The 22,490-nt window shown below is 33.3% G+C and overlaps 1 protein-coding gene across 1 annotated transcript in view; it reads left to right on the plus strand.

The window, feature by feature from the left end:
• Nucleotides 1-14,482: 14,482 nt before the first annotated feature.
• The window catches only part of PCDH15 (protocadherin related 15), a 711,784-nt gene continuing 703,776 nt past the window's right edge, over nt 14,483-22,490 (plus strand). Inside the window, exon 1 of the mRNA XM_049696610.1 lies at nt 14,483-14,584. Coding sequence (XP_049552567.1) covers nt 14,494-14,584 — 91 coding nt within the window. The 5' untranslated portion in view covers nt 14,483-14,493. The remainder of the gene's footprint in view (nt 14,585-22,490) is intronic.

The raw sequence follows: 22,490 nt of genomic DNA on the forward strand, positions 1-22,490 counted from the left end.
TTGAAAATGGGGTATCATATTTTGTGTTTTGTTTATGTTTATTCTAACATGAAAAAATAATATAGTTAGTAGGTTTTTTTTTGTTTTTTTCTTTTGGTAATACGTCTGAAGAAGATTAACTTTGCCAGTCTTAGATACCAGAATTCACTATCCAGAGGCTTACAACCCTGATTACTACCATGGACATTGTTGGCAAATGACTCTGTTATCACTATCTTGAACTTATAAAGTACATAATTACTCACTGATTTAGCCTTTTATGCATATTATACATTAACATGTTAAAAACTCAAACTATAGAAAAAGTATAAAATAAAATGGCTTCCATCTGCAAGGTTGGGTGCCACTAAATATATTAAGTATTATAGTTTATTTCATTTTGAAATACAAAAAAATAGTTTATTCAAAATTCTGGAAAAGCATTTTCATTTTGTCATCAACAGTCCTTTTTTTGTAGACCAGAGATTTATAAACTTTATAAATAACACTTAAAAAAATTTATTTTTTAAGTAAATTAAATATAAAAATAAGCAAAAGAAATTAGTAGCATTTTCCCTACTCTAATCCTGTATCCCAATACCTGAAGGTGGCTAGGAAAAAAAAAGAAAAAAAACAACCTTCAAATGGTCTGTCATTTCTGTGCAGTAATTATATTTTATTTTGTCAATTAATTCATGCTATTATTTTCCAAAAGAATATTTTATGCATTCTTTTCTTTCCTCATACTTCCAACATACTTTTCTCATCCCCCAAATTTCACATATAATGAGCCTTTTCTCTAGAAATAATGAATGAAGTATGCATGTCTACTGGAACTTATTCCCTTTTAAAAACAAAAGGTCTTATCTCTAGAAATTATACCTACTCTCACTTCCCTGTTCTGTCTGTACTACCCTCTCCCACGGATTATTCTCACAAGTAATAGCCCTGTCTTTAAATATACAAATGTGCGCACCTGCATCCGATTCCTTGACTAACCATCACCACTCTTTTCCTGCCTCCACATTTTGCTACTCACATGTACAGCAAAAACACCAAAGAATTATCTAAATTCTATTTCTTGAAACTCTCTAGGAAGCCTTCTGTTCCCACTGCTCTACTGAAACCACTCTGTTCAGGACACGAGTGACCTCTGATTTGCCAAGTACCCAGTGGTCAATTCTCAGTCCTTCTTGTCCTATCTGTAGCACTGGACACTTTCACATCCTCTTTTTGGACACCCTTTTTCACTTGGCTTCAAGGACTCCTCACTCCTTCTCAGTGGTTTTAGCTAGCTCCCCTTTATTCTTCTGACCACAAAATATTTGCAAGTCCTACTTCTCCCTTTATACTCACTCCATAGATAGTCTGTATCAGTTCTGTGATTATTCCATGACTGCCAACTTTATATCTCCCCTGACTTCCAAACTAATTGATATCAGTCTGTGGGACATGTTTATTAGGTGATATAATTGATATTTCAAACTTTCATTTTCCAAGCCAAACTCTTGATTTCGACTTCAAATCTGCTTCTCCTCCAGCATAACACATTCCAGTAAGTGACACTCCTCTCTCCTAGTCTCCTGAGGTGGCTTATCTCATCTGCTACTAATTCCCACTATTGTGCTCTGGTTAAACTGGACTATTTGCTGTTTCTTAACTATGCCTGGCATGCTCCCAGCTCAGAGCCTTTGAAACTGGTATTCCTGCTTCCCAATTATGGGATTTTCTAGAACATCCCTTGCTTTATTCAGGTCTCAGATCAAATGTCATTTTATCAAAGAGCTTTCCCTGAATAATCTAAATAACTAGGAACTCTCTCCCTACTCCAACCTTCTTTCTTTCCCCTTCCATCTGTCTTCAAGACCTAACCCTGCCTACAGTAGATTTGTATATTTTGTCTTTTCTCACAAAAACACAAGCTCCATAAAGGCCTTTTTAAATAATACTGTTCAAACAAGGTGAAAAGAAGTTAAGAAAAAACAAGTATCTGACCACTGTATTTCTAATACTTGATGTAAGAAGAAACATATCTCGGCGTGAGATGGCATGTGTACACTTAGGTTTGTTTTCATAAGTTGTAGAATTTCACTGAAAAAAGGAAGAAAAATAACCTGAAGCACTGAGCCTGAAGAGTAGCCTGAAGAGTATCTCTACAGACACACTGCTGAATTATTGATCTTTTATTTCTATTTTATTAAGGGTATCTCTTTATTTTCGTTCATATCCTACCACTACATTTGCCACAGTATACAGGAGAATTAGATAACTCATCACTATTATTCTGCAAGAGGAAACCTAACTTGATTTTTTCATAAATGAGCAAAATCTCTAGAGAAGGGAATATATTGAATCAAAGTTCAATAACATATGTTTTGATTAGATATACTTTACTTGGTAGTTTGACATACATATATTAATATATCATGTACACAAATGCATACATAACACAGATATTTTAGAAAATGTTCTTAATTGATCAATATGTGGTAACCCCAAGAATTAAAATTATATCCAAAATTCAGAAGTTTACAAGTTACTGGAAAATGATTGTCAGTTTAATTTGTTTTTGAGGAACTGAAGTAACAATAATATTTTTTAAAATAACCAACAGGGATTTATTTCAATTTGCAGTAGTATTTTACTTCTGTGCAGAAGTTTAAATAAAACTTTCCTTATCAGACTATTTTCATTCTTTTATTAGTTTTCTGTTTGTTCTATAAATAAATCATTATTGCCAGACTCTCACCCCCTCTGTAATTACTGTTTCTTAATTCAGAATGAGATTACAAGATACTCATTCAGAATGAGATTACAAGAAAATTATAGACATCAGCACAACTTAAAGTTGTTTAATATGTCAGTTAGAATAGCTTTCGGTCTGTATATGTTTAATTGGCTGGTACATGATACAGATAATACATGCTATAATTTTAGTTCTAACTCAAAGTAGTAAAATTAGTCTACTTCTCGTGTTTTCAAGAAAAGTGAATTTTAGAGGCTAATCTCTGTACACAGTATTTCCCACTTTAATTAACACCATTTCATTGAACACAGTATGTTTTGCTAGTGCTTTTTGTAACTATCATGAGATACAAGTTTTTCTTTTTTTCTTTTCAATACAGTAATCTCCAGGGAAAATTTCTTACTAACAAATTTCACTATATCATATAATTTGTTATCTACTCTATGTTTTGAATTTCACATTTCTGATAAAAATGGTATGCAAATACTTCTGGAATTCCATCTATATCATTAGTGCTTTATTGTTCTTTTAAATTTTATATCTGTATTATTTTCTCCATATTTAGATATTATTATTTTCAAAAAGTTATATTTTCCCCAAGTATAATACTATATATGCCTTCTCCTTCCATCTCCATGGTCACATACAAGATAACCTTCAAGGTTTTTTGTTTTTTTTTTTTACTGAATTATAGTTGATGTACAATATTATTTGTTACAGGTGTACAATACAGTGATTCACAATTTTTAAATATTATGCATTTATGGTTTTCATAAAATATTGACTATTCTCCTTTTGTACAATATATCCTTGTAGCTTACTTTCAAGGTGGTTTTGATAACAGTCTGAAACTCATTCAGGAAGGCTTCCTTTTGATCTAATTTATAGAAAAATAGAAAATACCTGCAGGGAACAAGTCTTATGATCACAATCATTTACTTCATTTTTTTCTCTTTTTCTGAGTGGAGGAGCAATATGTGTAAACATAGAATCAAATATGATCTCTCATTGGAAGTTGAAATGCCAGTATTAGTTATGCTCACAAAAAGATAAGCAGCAGTTACCAAGAGCAGGTTTAAATGATTGTCTAGAACCTTTCTTGAACCTTCAAAAGAATATAAAAAGCATAGATAAATATCATCAATAGGCGTTTCATCTGGAATTTTGTATGATTTTGAAAATTGCTCACATGATTACCAAATTTAGAGCATAAATCAACAACTGAAGAAAGAATAAAATTTACAATGATGGTGACTGTACTTTAAAGGCATACTTACTTTGGTAAGTTAGATGTGAATTCAAAGAAGAAAACTTGTGAATATATATGTGTATTACTTTTTAAAGTATCTTCCTCGCATTTCTGAAAACTCCTTTTGAGAAAATTCTGACAAAAGCAGTACTACAGTTTCCACCTAGGAGAATCTGGGTATCCTGACACATCATCTTTATAGTTACTGCATGTATTACTGAGGCAGGTTTTTTCCAGGCAGAAAGATACTCTGAACTGTTATAATTCTCAAAGAATGTGACTATGAAAAGGCATTTTGTGGAACATGATGATAGTACTGTAGACCTATATTCACAGAGGGAGCTGTGATTACATAATTGGCTGTCCATGACAGTCTCTAAAACCTGAGGGTTCAAATTGTTGCACCATGGCTGGACAGCACAAGCACTTGTATTTTCTTTGACTGATACCATATGTTAAAGATAGTTTAATTAAAACAATTTAATACTGCATAATTCACACTAAAATCTGGACATTCTGCTTTATCGAAAAAATAGTAAGATAACACCAAAAACTGGGTCTGTACTTCCCGCAAAGTAGCTAGTATCAGTTTAAATTCAGCAAAGTCTCTAGCTCCCCATTTTCTCTCTGCCAGTTTCACTTATTCACAGTATCTTCCTTAACCTTATAGTCTTACTCATTTGTGATCCTTTCTGTAAACAATTGTGGCTACTTACACTTAATGCATGCAGCCTAAAATACACACACACACACACACACACACACACACACACCTTCTCTCTCCAGTTTCTCTCTCTTTTCTACAACTTAACACACTTCTTCATCCCACCACAACTATATCTGATTATCTTTTAATCTTCATGTACCCAGTGTTTACAAGCTATTAGCAAAATATACTTTTGACATGCTGATGGATTAGTGGGTATGGACAGAGGGATGAAATTTGTTTCTTCTTTGACTCTTCATTTCACTCTACCCTTATCATTGTTAAAATTGCAGCTTCAAAATCATCCTTAATATCTGATTTCATCTTTGCCCATGGGCATCACATTAATAAGTTTCTAATCTTAAGACTTCTACTTCCTTTCATCCACAAAAGATTCCTGATTCTGATTTATTCAGCCATCTCTGAAACTGGAAAGTGAGAACACAGAAAGTTTCTAGCCATTAATTTACATAAAAGTTAGTACTCTTTAATGATATTTTCTCTAAAAGGAATATCTTGCTGATTCATGTTAAATAGGAAAGTTTTCATAGTTTTGAAAGTTACACTGCATGCTTTATGAGTAGCAATTAAAAACTTGAAACTTTGAACTTCAGCAATAATTCTAAGGGGAAAAATGTTACTTTATAAAGTGATTATTGTTTAATTGGACAAGAATGCTAATTAAGTAGAAAAACTATAGTTTATATTTATACATGCTTTGTTCTTTGTTTTTATTTTCTGAAAATTCTTCTTGAAACATTTTTCATTTTCCATTACTTTTGCCATTTCAAAAAAATATTAAAATAGTATTATATGGCTTATGTTCACTTCCTTTTAGGGATTTTTCTATGAAAACTCATTAAAAATAGACATTAAGATAGGTTATTGAACACTCTGCTAATATCAGTGTATTCAGACATGGGGGTAAAATTGGCTTATTTTATTACTCAAAGTATAACCTGTATGAATAAAATAAAATTATTTAAATTGTGTTTGCCCCTCAAACATAAAGAATGTAATAATTATATTGAGTTGCCATTGATACATAGGAAAGAATTTTACAATTATAATACTCGCTATCTTTTATAAGGAATGCTCTAAGACCAGCTAATGTTGTTCCTGTTTTATCTGTCCTGCAAATATTAAGCAACTCTGCTAGATGTATTTAAACAGAGAATAAAACTGAAATAATTATAACATTCAATAGCACTTAGTCTGTCATTCACCTTTTCCCCTCAAATCCATTCTACATACTTCTACCAAGTAAATCTACTTATTCTCTTCACACGTCTTCTTTTTAAACACGTCAGTAGGTCACTATTACTATTAAAAAACAAAAAACACAAAAATTTGTCAGCCTAGATTTTCCAGTCTCATGTGATTTGATTAGTGATACATAGTTTCAACTTGTCAGCTCCCCTATGTAGACTCTATCTCTAGGTAACGTTTATGTTTAATCCTTTTTCCTCTAATTTTGAACCTTATTTCTCCTACTTGAGTGATTTTGACCCCTTCCTTTTTCCCATCTAGATCTTATTCAGACTTCAGTGCCCTGTGGAAGTTCCATTATATGCATGAAATAATATTTGACACTTCAGTCATCAGTGACATTCCCACCCATACTCCTGTTGAAGAACCATCTTTACTCTTTTTCTATACTACATACTATTGTTTATGTTTTGATTTGTATATACTTTATTCTCCAACCTAGTCATTCTTAAATGGCCATCATTAAAAATAATCTGCCACAGTGCTTTAATGACCGTTAAAGAATTTACAGTGTATGGATTGATTGAAAATACAATATTATTTCCTCTTGACAAAGTCTTTTCATAGCCGTAATTTAATTTGTATTCATTTTGTTTTCAACACAATAGTTAAATATGCAAAACTTAATATTCTCAACTCAATGCTGTGATTTGTAAACATCCAAACATACAAAATATTTTAAATCTTATATCTCTTTTCAACTCTTTGAGCCACATATAAATTCACTATATTTTGATATAAAATTGTAACATGACTATTTTTCTAGTCTCTAGAGAAATTGCTGCTACGAGAGCTTCTGTACGATTAAATAAAACACAGCATTACATTGAAGTATTGTCTTCAATGCCCATGAATACCTGACCAAAGGCAACACTTACAGAAATGTTTAGTTGCTGTACCACAACATTGAAGATTATGTTCCTCATACATTTCATTTCATTGAAACTACAGCCATTAGTTTGTGCAAGACCACGCTCCTCTTTTTTGAATGTGGGTTTCCCCCTTTAGTTTTGTCCAATATGTCCATTTCCATCCTCAATTCCATAAGCAACCATCATCTAAAATTTAGAACAAACACTAAACTTATCAACGTTTTACAACCATGTTTTCATCAGATCCTCCCATGCATTAGTTTTCTATTGCTACATACAAATTACCACAAACCTGGTAGCTTAAGACAACCCACACTGGTTATTTCACGGTTTCCATAGGTCAGCAGTCCCACTACAGCTTAGCTGGGTCCTCCGCTCAGTGTCTTACAAGGCTGCAATCAAGTGCCTGCCAATCTGCATTCTCATCTATAGGACTGATTAGGAAAGAATCCCAGAGCTCATTTAGATTGTTGTCAGAATTCATTTCCTTTTGGTTGTATGACTGAGGGCTGTTGTATGGAGGCCGCCTTCAGGAACAAGTGGTTACTCATAGATCCCTGGCATATGTTCCTCTCCATAGGCAGTTTACAACGTAAATAGTTGCTGCTTTTATTTATTTATTTTTTATTTTTTTAATGGTTTCTTCTTAAAGCTTAAATGGAAAACGTCTCTCTCCACTGTGCTAAGAGTGAGTCTTATATAACTTAACTGAATCAAGGAGATGGCATCGCATTATCTTTGCAATATTCTATTGGTAAAAGCAAGTCACTGATTTCACCTGCACTCTATGAGGGGGGAGGATTATATAAGTGCATGGTTTATTGTGCGGCACCTTAGGGTGTGACTCACACATCCTGTTAGACTAAAAATTCCACATAAATCTTCCTCCCTCCTGCCCTCTCTCCCTCCCTCCCTCCTTCCCTTCCTTCCTTCATTATTCATCCCTTCATTTTTTTCTCACACTACTGTAGTCTCCGTATCTTATAAAATGCACTTCCCAGAATCAGCACTCAGTAAAAAGTTAGGCAGTGAATTTTAAAAATGAATATTCTTTAGTACTCCTATTATTTTTTTGTTGTTCAAGTTTTCATCTGTCGACTATAGCGGAATGAGATGGATTTTATTATCCTAATTTTAAGTGGAGTCTCACAAGTTTTTACTAGTTTACCATTCGTATGACAAAGAAGTGACAGAGCCAGGAATGCATCATAAGTCTCTCTCATCCCAAGTCAGGACTTTTATAATAATACATCAAAAAAGTCACTGGCATTTTTACACTTTCAACTGCAATCTCTCTTGACTGGCTTAATACTTTTATTTTTGTTAATGGATTTACTCTAAGAAAAAAATAATCTGTTCATTAATTTATTTGTGTTTCTTGGGATATTTAACATTCATCAAACAAGAATATTAGTCATAATCTGTTTTCTATGCAAGAGAATGCTATTACACAGAACTCTCCTGCAAGTTTCCTTTTAAAATCATGCATACACTTGCCTGAGCTTTAAAACTCAGTTTTAAACTTACTTGGTTATATTTTTAAGTTAAACATTCTACAGATAAAATAATGCTTGGGCTTTTTCCATTTCTTGGTGCTCACACCTCTCAAACTAAATTTTTCCTGTTATTTTTCTAAGAAATCTTCTAAACTAAGCTTTTTCCTGTTATTTTTCTAAGAAAGCTTCTAAACTAAGCTTTTTCCTGTTATTTTTCTTAGAAATTATATTTCTAAGAAATATATTTCAGGGAAATATATTTATGTCTAAGACTAGTATTTATAGATGATACTGCAGAAAACACAGATCGAATGCAAATCTCTTACAACCTGAAATTAAAATTTAATATTCCCCTAATTTGGAATCATTTTACTAAAGTACTTTGAAATGATATATTAAATTAAAAATATGAAATACGGTGCTGGCTCAATAGCAAAGTCATTGTGAGAAAACTAAATTGATTTATTTCTTCAGTAGAAGCAGAGTGTCTGACATGCAATAAATATACAATAAATCCTTATTGAGTAAATGCATGTATAAACACTAAAAAGAATGTCCAGTATGATAGCAGTAATGAACATAGGTATCAAAATCTATTCCCTTTTTAAAATTTGACTTATTCACCTTTTATTAAACCAGCTAGTATGGCTAGATTATTATGACATATGTTTTATACCTGTTATTGATTAAATTGAATATTGGATTTTTCTAATAGGATACAATCTTTAAATTTAAATTGAATAGGCTAGCTGTATTTCTCAGTAATTTGTTTCCTTGATGAGGAGTATTACCCAAAAAGGAAACCTGTGTCCCTCCTTCCTTCATTTAGAGTTTTATGATTAAAACTACCATTTAAAAAGGATAAACCCCTACAGACATGTTAAGGTCCTGACTGAATCTTCCAAATGTCCATCAAAGTTTGTAGAAGAAGAATGTCTAAACTTAGACTTTCCTTATGTGTATCATGTGGTTTCAGGAAATGTATTTTGAGTTTAACCAGGATCATTGAATATTTACAATTGTTGAGTATATATTTAAAATGTTTAAAACTGAAATGTAACACATCTTCTATAAACAGTTACAGTGTTGGCAAGATAAGTTTGTATGCATTTCTTCTCTTCCTCATTTTTGAATTTATTTTTATCAACTTTGTTTGATTCCACCATATTGAAAATGTATTGTACATATTGTGATGTAGAGAGAAAGAGGGAAGGAGAGAGGGAGGAGTTTTATATATATATGTGTGTGTGTGTATTATAAAACCTATACACACACACACAAAGAGAGTGTACACAAACAAAGATACATTTTAAAGTAACAGCAGTGAAGGTACACTCAGACATTGTGGCATGTCAACAAACTGTAAGCTCCAGGAAAGATTAGGTAAGCCCGGTATGTCTGAGCCATGCTGGAGAGGTGCCTTAGATCTCACAGTGCTGGATGAAAACGTAGGTTACTTTGCTGCCCTCACTTAGAATGAGCTGCAATCTGGCCATTTCTATCCTTGAAACAGAACTCAGCTCATGAATAAAAAAAGATATAACTAGGACATAACATTAGTATTAATCTATATGTACAGTATAAGTTTAAATAAAATATAAACATATTTACATAGATTTTATGAATAAAAATGTAATATGAATACAAATATCATATTTCATATTCTACATAAAATAAATTTTATATTTTATGTAAATATATATTTTATTATACTTTCATATTATAAGGATAGTGTATTTTATAAATATGACATATTAATATATAATATAAAATTATCTGTAAACATAAGTATATTTTTATATATATTTAATGAAATTATATATAAATTATAATAAGAGAAAAATATAACATGATCTAGAAAGAGGGAGTAGATCATAAAGCCTATCTGAAATTTTTCCTTGAAGTGCATATTACAAAGAAAAAAGAAATAAAAGATGATTCATCAGGTCGTGCTTATGAGTGATAACTATCCTCTGTGGTGATGAAAACCTTCTCGATGATTCCCCCTATGGTGAAGTAGAAGAGAGGTTTCCAAGCAGTCAATTAAGGAAATTCATATTTGGTGTGGTGAGATGTGGTAACTTTGGAAAGCCTCATGTTTTCAATTTCATACTTGAAGCTGCTTTGAAAGAGAGTTTATTTTAGCAAGTTAATAGTATATGTTTCTTGTAAGGAGTACAAGCGGTGTCAAGTCTTATTTTTATAGCTCTACCTAGATGTTGTCAGAGATAGGAAAGTACCAGAGTTTGACTGAACAGACTGTTGAAGGGCAGATGCTTATGTACAGCTCCCAGTTTACTGAGAGATTCCAGTTTGCTTCCTGACCCAGTGTTGATATGGGATTTCTCATCAAGGTATTGGCAGTAGACTCCACACTTTGATACATCAAAGAAATTAATAGTCTTTCACGTAGCAGTCAGGGACAGAGCCTAAAAAAAAAAAAGGAAAAAAGGAGTTTACATTGTCAAAAATGTACCAGAGGGAAAACTGCTGTGATGTCAACCTTGGCTGCTTTTGCCATGTGTCACCACAACCAACCCAGACACAGGAAGCAGGGATCAACAGTTAAAGAGTAGAGCTTTGTGTATTGACAACCTTTGGATTTATACTTGATTGTGAAAGGCCTTTTATGTATTCTCCCTCTAAAACATGAACAGCAATCTGTTCTCAAGGCAGTAGATACCACTGAGGGTGCTTTCAGCTAGGGTTATTGGAATAGCTGTGCTTTCCTTGTCAAGTTCTTCTCTAGTTATGTTGCCAGAATGCATTTGGTTGCTTCATATAACCCTAGTACATTTTCTGAATGTAAGGCTCATGAAAGCAGAGATGTGAGTGAGTTTTTTTTATTGATATGTTCCAACTGCCTAGAAGAGTGAGTGGTACCTCATAGACCCTCCATAAATACTTGTTGAATAAATGAATTTCTGAGAACATTCAATGCCAGATAAATGAATATGAGCTTTATCTGGTAGCTTAATCATACAAATGATGTGAAATTCAAAATCAGTATATTGTGTCTTGAGTAATAGTAGTAAAATATTCTAAAGCCTATGGAAAATATAGAGTAAATATCATGAAACTCAAACCACTTATGTGTGAGATTATAACATAATTGGAAAAAGTGCTTTTTTTCCCAATATTATTGACAGTAGAATACTACAATTGACCCTTGAACAACATGGGTTTGAACTACACAGGTTCCCTTTTATGTGGATTTTTTTTCAATAAATATAGTACCTGTAATTTCATTTTACAAATCTTTAACTAAGCATGGGGAAAACTTCATGTTTGATTAGGGATCACAATATATAGAATCAAAACAACTACAATCTTGATTCTATCCAAACTGTTTCAGCTTCCTGCTTTTGGGTTAGTCATTGCCAATTCTTTTGTTTTTGTTGCAGAGATAACAGTACTCAGATTTTTGGTTAGAGGAAGGGGGGTTATTGGTGCCCCTAAGCCCTGAGTTGTTCAAAGGTCAACTGTATTTCCAAATCCCTATTGCAAAACCGTATCTTTATTAACTATACCAGAGTATTGAATATGTCAATAAATTATCTCTGAAAAAACAAGTACAATGACCTTATTTATAGGTCAACTACATGTCTTTTTAGACATGCTGTAGGTTGCTATTATTGGCCAAGAAGATCTGGAGGGAAATTTTGTACTCAGAGAACAAGGCAGAGTTTAATATGGAATTTATAATAAAGGTACAATACCATGTTAGAGGTGTTGTTTGAAGGCATCTATAAGAACTTTGCCTGCAATTCTAGAGATTGTAAAACTAGTAATGAAAATGGATATTGCTTTTTAAAAAGTTTTTTCTAACATCCTTTAAGTGTTTTCTCCTTGTTTTTAAATTGTAAAGACTCTTTTCTGTTTAATGTTGTAACATTTCTTTAAAAAAAGAAAGAAAGAGGAATTGAAGCCATTATTTCCATAAATCTTAATAGGGCTATACTCCAGGTATGGGAAGAGGGATGTAATATTTCTCCTTAGGATATAGGAGAGAAATGCAGCAAGCTATTATGGGCCTCCATATACCTTGAAACCTGAACCAAGTGCTGTCGTGGAAATTTTCTTGTCCTTTTTTGTAATGGAATGAGCAGAAATTTCAGACTTACAAACCACACCACTACTTCAGCCACTCATAAGTTTGTAACCTTGAGCCAGTGAGCACGACATTTCCTCCAGAGTAGAGATGATAATGCCTACCTTAGAGGTTAAACTAAAGATGGATTGAGGAAAGGTATGTTTAAGCCCTTTGAAGACTTCAAAGATGCCAAGTCAGAAATACTCATATTAAGCTTTATGGAGCCCTCCCTCTGAGGTACTCTTCTAAGCATGCATTTATAGCCATTTACCTAATCCTCAAAATAAATTTATGAGGTAGGTACTATTGTATCTCCATGTTAATAATGAGGAAAGTGAGACAGAGATGCTATTTAATTTGGTCAAAGTCCTAACTGGGAAGTTGAAGAACTTCATTTTAAAAAGAAGCCACACTCTAATCAACTGCTCTTAAAACTACTAACATTAGTCAATTTTATTTTTTCCTTCCCTGCAATAAACATGTATCATTATATTCTCTTGATATCTAGTGATGGGCTGTTCTTTGAGCTATCTGTGCCTAGAAGTTATAAAAGCAGAGGCTGAGTTGTTTACCAGTTAGAAGGGGAAAATATGTGAGGGCTAGATAAAAAGAAGCCTCCTTTTTATTTTAAGATAAAGAAACACAAGAAGAATAGATTCCATTTTTAAATATCTGTGATCTGGTGCAATGACTTGAAATTTAAGGACTGTGCATCTCATGATTAAAAACTTTTGAGTTTGCACCTTTAATATACTTTAAAATAAATTATATATTTATATATGCTATTGTGCAAATAAACTTTATAAAACACACAAAAATAAAACAGAAAGATAGATGAAACAAAATATATGTAAGAGCAGCATTCAAATTATTTCCTTTGTACATTCTGAAGAAGCTTACCCATGACTAGTTTAGCAGAGGAAATTCCAGGCAGGAGTTGTAAACTGGAGGACCTCAGAGGACGATATGGCCTGCCAGAAGCATTTAGTCTATAAGAGGGTTGGACAATTATCTAAACACTAGGCAGTCTCACGTGGAAATTTGGATTTCTACCATATTCTGGAAAATCAGAAAACTCAATAATACTGGTTTTCATTCCCACATGACAACCTTGATGGAAGTCAAAGACTGGGCTGGTTTCTTCAGACAAACCCTGCACTTCACAATTTGTCCCTATTGTGCCTTTAGGCAAATTCACTTTTTTCTTTTGGAACCTCTGATGTAGAGAAATGAAGTTCCAATCCCTGTTCTACATGATCTATATTCAGCGTAATTTGGAACAATTCCATGTGAATAATTTCTTCAATTTACAAAGAAACTGAGAACATAATTTCTCAGTAAGAAAAAATTCTCTGGTGTGCTCACAGGCTACTAATACCTCATCCAGTTTCTTTACTTATTGGGAGATTGCAAAGAAGAACAAAGGAATCAAAATGAAATTCATCCAAATGCTTCCAAAGACAGACATGGTAAAAAAAATGATAGGTTAAAAAAAAAAAAAAAAAAAAAAGATGGGTTATCCTTAGTCTTACATGACATAGTTAAGTCAATCTCTTGTCCCTCTACTAAAAAGAAATTTGTGTTTTGATGATGGATTTTTCTACTTAATTCTGTTAGACAAATGTCCATTGAAATTTTCATGTAAGATACTAACAACTGGTTTAACATCTTAAATTGTTGCGAAAGCTTACTCTTTATAATTGAACTATTCTATACATAAGATAAATTTAGTGAGTTAAACTGATTGGCATTTGATTCACTCACAGGGTCTCAATTTTAAAGATGTGGTTCTGGTGTCATTAGTATGTTAAGTTCTCAACTTACTTGCTTACAAAGTAAATAACAGGAAAGATGTCTTTCCTTAGAGACTTGTCTGCAAATTCATGTAGATAAGTTCCAGCACATTAAACAAGTATGTTACTTTGTTAAAGGATAGTGTGGCACAGGTAATTAACTATGAAGTCATTAAGGCTTTTCTATGCTGTGACAGTTGTGTTTACCTATAACAGATTAATGAACTCGTCAAATGTTCCTTTTTTCCTCTTGTTATTTCAGATCAGCCTTGAGTGGAATTTGACTGAAGATGTTCCAACAGTTTTATCTCTGGAAATGGTTAGCTTCAGGGATTACCTTTTGCTGTCTCTTCACAGTCTGCTTGGGCCAATATGATGATGGTAAGGATGCTTTTACTTTGACCTTTAGAGTTAGCCAGAATTTCAGTGGAATGTGAAAAACACCATAGAAATGAGTAATGCTAATTTGTAGTTCATTTTTAAAGGTTGGTGACTCTGTACAATAATTTTCCTTAATTAAAATTAACTTACAAAAGTAGCATTCAATGCACTTTGTTTTTTAATAAGGATTGCAGTATGGTAGAAAATCCAGTGCTAGGCCTCTAAATGAACATTTACTTATACCCACTAAACAAATGCTTAATTATTATTTAAAAAATTCAATTCTATTTGCTAATCGTTGAACAAACACAAATGACAAACAGTAGCCTTAGATAAAGCTTAGCAATGTAAAAAATACCAAAATTTCCTATGAGAAAAAAATCTCTGAAGGGGTCAAAAGTAGAGGCCATAAGTGATTTTAGTGTTAGCACTTTAATTGGGGATTGCGTTATTTCATCCCCCACTATTTTATTTAGAAAGAGTGAAAAAAATGTAAAAAACTTGACATTAGATTTTCCAAGTCATTTCTTAATAGTCAGTCAGTCAGTTGAGAAAGATACATTCGTCATCAAGCTCTGTAGGGACCATTTAACATGTTATATCTGCAGTGGCCCAAATGTGCCTGTCTTAGATATTTCAATATTGGAGGAATCTGTCTTTGAGTACTACATAATGAAAGTGTGGAGTATATGTATGTATTATACATATACTACATAATGAAAGTATATATGTAATACTTTAAGAGAAGAAAAATGGATAAATTTTCCCACCCTAGAAGTTGGCTATTCAAGAAAAATGACTTTGTTCTTTCATTATTATTAATTTATTTATTTATTACTTTTTATTATTTTTACTCGACATTTGTTCAGCATTCAGGGTACACAGGCGAGCAATCATCTCCTCACCCTTGTTGCCATGTTCCCTAGTTGCTCTTAGAGGCAACAAAGATTGTGAATTTTGTGTGTGTGTGCTTTGCTTGGCTAAACTGAATGATCTGAAGATAGATGGATTAATTTGACTGTTTCTCAAACAGTGTTCAAATTGTGTACATATTAAGACATTCTCAGTCCTCCATAGTTAGGATATCATGCCTCTTTGGGGATTTGCAGAATAATTTACAATAGCAGCTACTTCATAAAGTCAACAGCCTAAACCCTTGAAAAGTTCTGCTAATTAGCACAATGTTTACTTCAAGTGCATCTGAATTTAATGTTCATGTCATTGCCATTTATGTAGATTGTGAATCTCCAGTCTAACAACAAATTTAAAAGTGCAGTAAGAAATAAATAATGTAACTGCTACTTTGAAGCAAAAATAAAAATCAGTGGAACTTAAAAGAGCATGACTTTAAATTAAAAGAATGCCTTTTAAATCATGCCCCAAGAATAGATGACAAAACAGTGTGTTGGTATTTCTTTATGCCATAAGGCATTCTATTTGTATTCATATTTAGTGTTCACACTGAGAGGGAAGGATTCACTGTCATTGCTCACATTAGACTTTCACAAACCCTGTACTTTTTAGCAATGCAATTTAGGTTATCAGAGGAAATCACTCCTGGTTTAACTGGTAATGCTATAAATTAGTTTCTTTAATAAGCTCATTGCAGCTCTTGGTCTCTCTAAATGTGTTTGTATAGATAGCCACCAAAATAAGATTATCAGGTCACTGTTGGCCATCAAGTAGTTACTTTCTGAAGCACAGTGCAACTTCCCAACTGCCAAGTTACATTTTATAGTGAGGCTGCCCCCTCACTGCGCTCATGGAAGACCTCCTTCCAGCCACAGTTAGAAAGCCTTTTCAGTTCTCTCCTGGAGATAGGTTGCTCAGTACTTAGGAAGACTGAAGGGACTGGAACTGTGGCAAAGAAACAAAAATTTTCTGTAGTTTTTATAGAGATTTCTTAACTTTATATGCTTTTCATCATTCCTTCCATACTTGCATCTTCCAATGAGTATGCCCCCAGAGGTAATAACACATTCCCCTAGGTTGCCCTCAGGTCTTTACTTCTCTCTGGTCTCCTTCAGTTAGGGACTCTGACATCACTTTTATTCTATTGTTCATGAAAATGGTTTTCATAGTTACTATTTTTTTTAAATCCATATAAAAGTTGAGCCCACATTATGCAGGAATTAAATCAGGAGTAAGCAATCATGGCTAAAACACAAAATAACACTTAACTGGAATACGTGATACGAATTTCTTGAAACAATTTTTTTATCCAAATGCTTGGGGATGTAGGTGTGGGTTAGATTGAAAGAAGACAATGGTGAGAATCATAATCATGATAGAAATATGAGGAAAAATAAAAGCAGTTTTGCCATAGGTAATCCACTGGTTGGATTAGCCCTTTTGATAGTTGACAACTGATTTCCATACATAGTTAGAAGCTTCGGATAGAGGAAAATGAAGGAGAAAAAATTGAAACTACCCTAAGGCTATTAGTATAACAGTTCAGGTCACTGTTATGTTAAAACATAGAATTCTCCTGGACTTGCAATTAAAAACAGTTTCCTGTGTTTTTCCATGCATTTCCTTGCTTAGGCATAAGGCAGTTGGAAGGGAAAAATACTGTTTATTCAATAAAAATTTTAACCTGACATGAAATATTCTAGTATTACCCAAATGTGTGAATCTGCTTCTAAGAAAAGTATATTGCATAATTGTTATTTTCAATATTTTACAACTAATTTTTTTACTTGGGAACTTGGGGCTAAATTTTGAGTCTTTTGATATTTCTCATTCAAATTGCTAGGGTAAGGTTTTAGGTTCAGTAATAAAATTTGCAGATGGTCTATTCCTTAATGAGCATTTCATTTGTCTGATGACTACATATTTAAGCACGCATTAATAACATGAGATTGATAGTATGATATTACATTTTAAAAGTCAGAATTTAGCTAACCGATAGAATATTGGAAAACATAATTGATTTGTAGTTGATAGTAGCTACCCTCTTCCCAATAAGAGAGCATTAGGACTGATATTTTAGTTTATAGTTTAATGCATTATCAATCCTGACAACTTTATTGGAGTGGGAACATGTGGCCTGATCCCACACTGAGTGTGGGAGCCTGAAAAGGAGGTACCATGGGAAGCCGAGGAAGCCAGGCTATCTGCTAAATTGTATGCTGTGTGGGATAAAAGACATAAAAATCATATTCCTTGTTCTACCATATTATTTACAGTGAGGTAAAGAAACCAAGTTGCCCACAGGGTTTGTGTTTTTGTTTATTTTGTTTTGATTTTGAGTTCATGAATGATTGATAAATGGGAGGCAAAGGGAGGAAGAAAGGAAAATGTTATATAGTTAAGGGGTATGTTTTATTTTCATTTTTTATTATTTTCTCTGCATTTTCAAATTGCCATATTGAGTAGATATTACTTCCATAAGCAGATAGGAGAAGTATTTATTTAAGAGAAAAAACAAAAAACAATGTATCGTAACATTATAACTAACTTGGAACCAGAGCGTTAGAGTATTAGAGGAGTTTTAAAAGGGCATGTGTGCCAATGAGTGTGTGTGTATGTGTGTGTTAGAGAGACAGAGAGATTCCCTTGTGTGTGCAGATCATGAAAGCCAATTTCAGTTTTTTTAAAGAAAGGGTTCTCCCTGGCTGCTCAAGCATTCAGCCTGGAAGGCAAAAATCTTTCCTCTTGCCCTTGAGCTATTATGTAAACTAGCATATATCTATGATGTGAATGGAACCCTTATATAGCGCACAACCAGAACAACTTTCTGAAGGGATCCTGTATATAAGCTCAGAAAGTCACAAAACTTCCTTAGGCTCAGTTTCCTTATTAATGATAACACTCTGAAACTCAGTTTTATGCAGTTTCACACAGTACCTGACATATGATCAAGGTTCACTAAAATTGCTTTTTATCTTTATTGCTATTATTACTTCTAATTATTTATAAATATTATGCTTCTTTTTATAAATTTATGTACAAAGCACAATGAGTACGTTGTGCTCTTGTGCACTATATGTACGTTCTTTCTTTATATCTCTCCAAATTTACTAAACACCTTGAAGATTTAACTTTGTTACGTTATATTTTATTCTTAAAAGTATTAATGACTGTATTCTTTCCTTGGAGAGTTTACTGATTCAAATGAAACTATAAGTGAAGTTTGAGGAACATTTCCAGGTGTATTTTCATGCTTGTTAGGTAATCTATTAATCCATGGAAGGTCAGTGATGAGACAGACATGTCAATCAATTAAGGGGGTAGCCATGTTATAAGGTCTGAGACTCAAATCTTCTGAGGTCTGACATTAAAACCTGGAAACTTCATTTTTAGCAAGTGCATCCAGAGGTCATAAAGTAGAATGCCACTGGGTTAATACTAATTAAACTTAAAAGAGAGAGTCATGCAAATTACAATGCTATGAAAAGCATTATAAGGAAAATATAACTGCCCAATGAGCTGAAACACTTGTGTTTCCAAGAAAGATTTTTCCCCCCTTTAGATACCTTAAGAAGAAATGGTTATGTAAACTTAACAGCTCTGTGAGAAGAGTTAAATGATCTTAATGGTTCATGTGTCCAGACTATGACGGACTGTCACATAGGGCACTCTTATAGCACTATCCTTGCCTCATGGACTGCAATACTTTATTCGTGGGACACTCATGGTCTCCCCAGGATCATGCTGGAAATGTTTGTAAAATTTCTTATTTTTTGAGTTTGTTATTTCAAAGCTTAGTGCAGGTCATCTTCCTCTTGTTAACATTATACTTCTCTGAACATAGTACAATGCAGTAGTTTCTTTTGAGTCTGTTTCAGTTATAATTAAATTAAAGGTGATTATTGGAGACTATACCTAAGTAATTTTCAATGAAGCTTATTGTCTCTGAAACTTCTCAATCCTTCATTTAAATATGATTTCTTAAGGCAGCACACATCAAGAGATATAGAGCAATATACATGTACACACTCATACATAATAGATAACACACATTTTAGACAAAAATAAAACCACACATAGCATATATTTTATGCAAATTTTAATCTTAATATAATATGGACATCTTTCCTTGTCTACCCCTTTCACTTATTCCATTTTACAGAGTGTATTTTTATTCTGAGAGGTTAAATTCAAGTTTTAAGAGTAACTTTGTTGTTTTCCCTACAGGCTGATTTAAAATCCTGAGTATTTGTTTTTTTTTTTTTTTCTTGAAGCTTTATAAGCTATTAGATTTATATAAACTGTCTGGATTATATTATTATGGAACATTTAGAATGGTATGACAAGAAAGAGCACCTTCAATGCTTACTCCAGTAAGACTTTCCTAAACATTCTAAATTTCATCTCCAGATGAAAGCTTGGCTGTGTCCTCACTTTTAGATTGTATCCACACTTGAATTTCCTGTTTCCTCTTTCCCAATGGTGAGTAATCTTGTGGATCCTGGAGCCCCAAAATGGATTTGTTTCAGAGCAAAGGTTTGAAAAAGCATATGTCTTTTCTTGTTTTGGCAACAAGAAGTTTTTTTCACTTTTCTAGGCTCTGACCTTGGGCCTAGAAGTAGCTTTTGTGTACTCTACTAATAGGCTCCCATAAAGCCTATCTGTACCACCCTGGAAGGCCAGAGGGCTAGAGTCCAAAAAGTAAATAAATAAGCTCTGAGAAACAGAAGTAGAAGAAACATCTCTCTCTCTCTTTTTCTCCGATTCTTAAAAGCTATTTCTTGATTGCTTGTAGTTCTCAGTTTTTGTAATGAATTGTGTCTAATGCTTTCTTATATACTATTAAGAAGTGTTCCTACAATTTCACAGACGTCATTTCTACATGTTCAACAAGTTTCTTGAAATCGTAAATCATATTGATATGTATTTTATGTGTAAACAGCCTCTCTTTAGAATAAGCACTAACATTCATTTAGCATTTATTAACAAAGCCCTTCATATAGATTATTTTATTTAATCTTCACAAGAACTCCATGAGGTCCTTGTGATTGTCATAATGATCACATACCATTGCACTACTATTATGCCTCAGATATAGATCAGGAAACTACAGAGGCACAGAAGGGTTAAGTTGCTTTCCCAGTGTGATATTACTCCCACTATTGAGTGGCAAAGCTGAAACCAACCCATTATCTCTGCTCGACATGCAATAATTACATGCTGTGCTATTATATTATGACATCAAAATCTTAACCTTTCCTGAAGATTTTACTCAAATTCTACTTATTCCTTGATACTAAATTATTCATTATTCTTTGATGTTGTTACTAACGATATTCATTCAGAATTAAGTGCAGAGAGGTTGGTAAAAGGGTACAAACATCTAGTTTTAAGATGCATAAGTTCTGGGGATCTAATGTACAACATGGTGACTATAATTAATAATACTGCATTGAAATTTGCTGAGAGAGTAGATCTTAAGTGTTCTCACCACACTAAAAAAAAAAAAAAAAGGAACTATGTGAGGTGTTGGATATGTTAATTAACCTGGTCGTGGCAATCATTTTACAATGTGTAAAGTATCAAGCCATATACTGTGCACCTTAAATATGTACAGTTTGTTTTTTTGTTTTTTGGGTTTTTTGTTTTTGTTTTTTTGCGGTACGCGGGCCTCTCACTGTTGTGGCCTCTCCCATTATGGAGCACAGACTCCAGACGCGCAGGCTCAGCGGCCATGACTCACAGGCCCAGCCGCTCCACGGCATGTGGGATCTTACCGGACCGGGGCACGAACCCGTGTCCCCTGCATCGGCAGGCGGACTCTCAACCACTGTGCCACCAGGGAAGCCCAAATATGTACAGTTTTTGTTTGTCAGTTAGACCTCAATGAAGCTGGAAAAAATTAATATCCACCTTCTCCTTTATATTATGTCTTATAATGTTTGTTTTTTTGTTTAGATTATAAATTCCTGGAGACAGAGACTGTCTAATTTACTTTTGTTTCCCTCAGCACCTGGCAGAATGACCCAGTTAGTGGTTATTTAAATAAGTAAGCCTTGTATAAAGAAAAATAGAATTGAGAGATGAAGTGTGTTTTTTAACAATATAGTAGCAAGTAGGTAAGCTTTGAGGATAGTAGTTGGAGTTCAAACAGCAATTCAAAAACATATTTAGTGAGAGTTTGATTTATACGGTACTGCTCAACATTAACATAGGGACCAAAGCAATCAATAAATTACCTGTGCTATGGACGTATTACACACAGCATCCTTTTTAGCATTCTGCAGGAAAACAGAGTTTAGGTAAATTATATATAAATTTTTTTTAGAAACTCAATATTTATCCCATTATAGGGCAGCATTTAGAAAAGTCTTTGTAGAAAACTCAAATTGAATCTATCCTCTCTTCAGGTGTGTTTTCTGTCTTTTTCTGATTATTAGCTGCTGTCTGGGCATTTTGTTCAAAATTCTGGTGGATCACACTGCAGCAGTTGTTCCTGACATCAGTCGCTCTGTTCGAGATACTAATCTTCCCTACTCCTGTAGGATCCTATACTGCCCCTCAGGGCTGCTCAATTAGACTGCTAAGTGATGACTGTTCAGCTACTCTGAGTTTATTAAGTGTCTTTATTGAATGGTTGGAATACTGATGAGAGCTGTTTAGGCTTAGACTTAGATAATGTGTGAAAAGGACAATACTAACTCAGTCATCAATATTTTATGTGGTTATATCCAGGATTTAGCCATTGTTGCTCTGCTGGATACCTAGAATGCAATTCTGATGGTATCCCCATAGGTGGAAAACTACAGCATTTTAAGGTAACATGAATAATACATTATGCTGATTATTTTTATTCATTCATTCTTCAGTTACAGTAAGCATATGTAATGTCTATTATGTACACATAAATTTTCTGACAATTATAGCTAATATTTATTGAGTTATTTCTATGTGCCAAATAGCTTACATATAGTACACACTCTCCTCTACTCAC

The sequence above is a fragment of the Orcinus orca genome, chromosome 14, assembly GCF_937001465.1.
Source record: "Orcinus orca chromosome 14, mOrcOrc1.1, whole genome shotgun sequence".
NCBI classification, from domain to species: Eukaryota; Metazoa; Chordata; class Mammalia; order Artiodactyla; family Delphinidae; genus Orcinus; species Orcinus orca.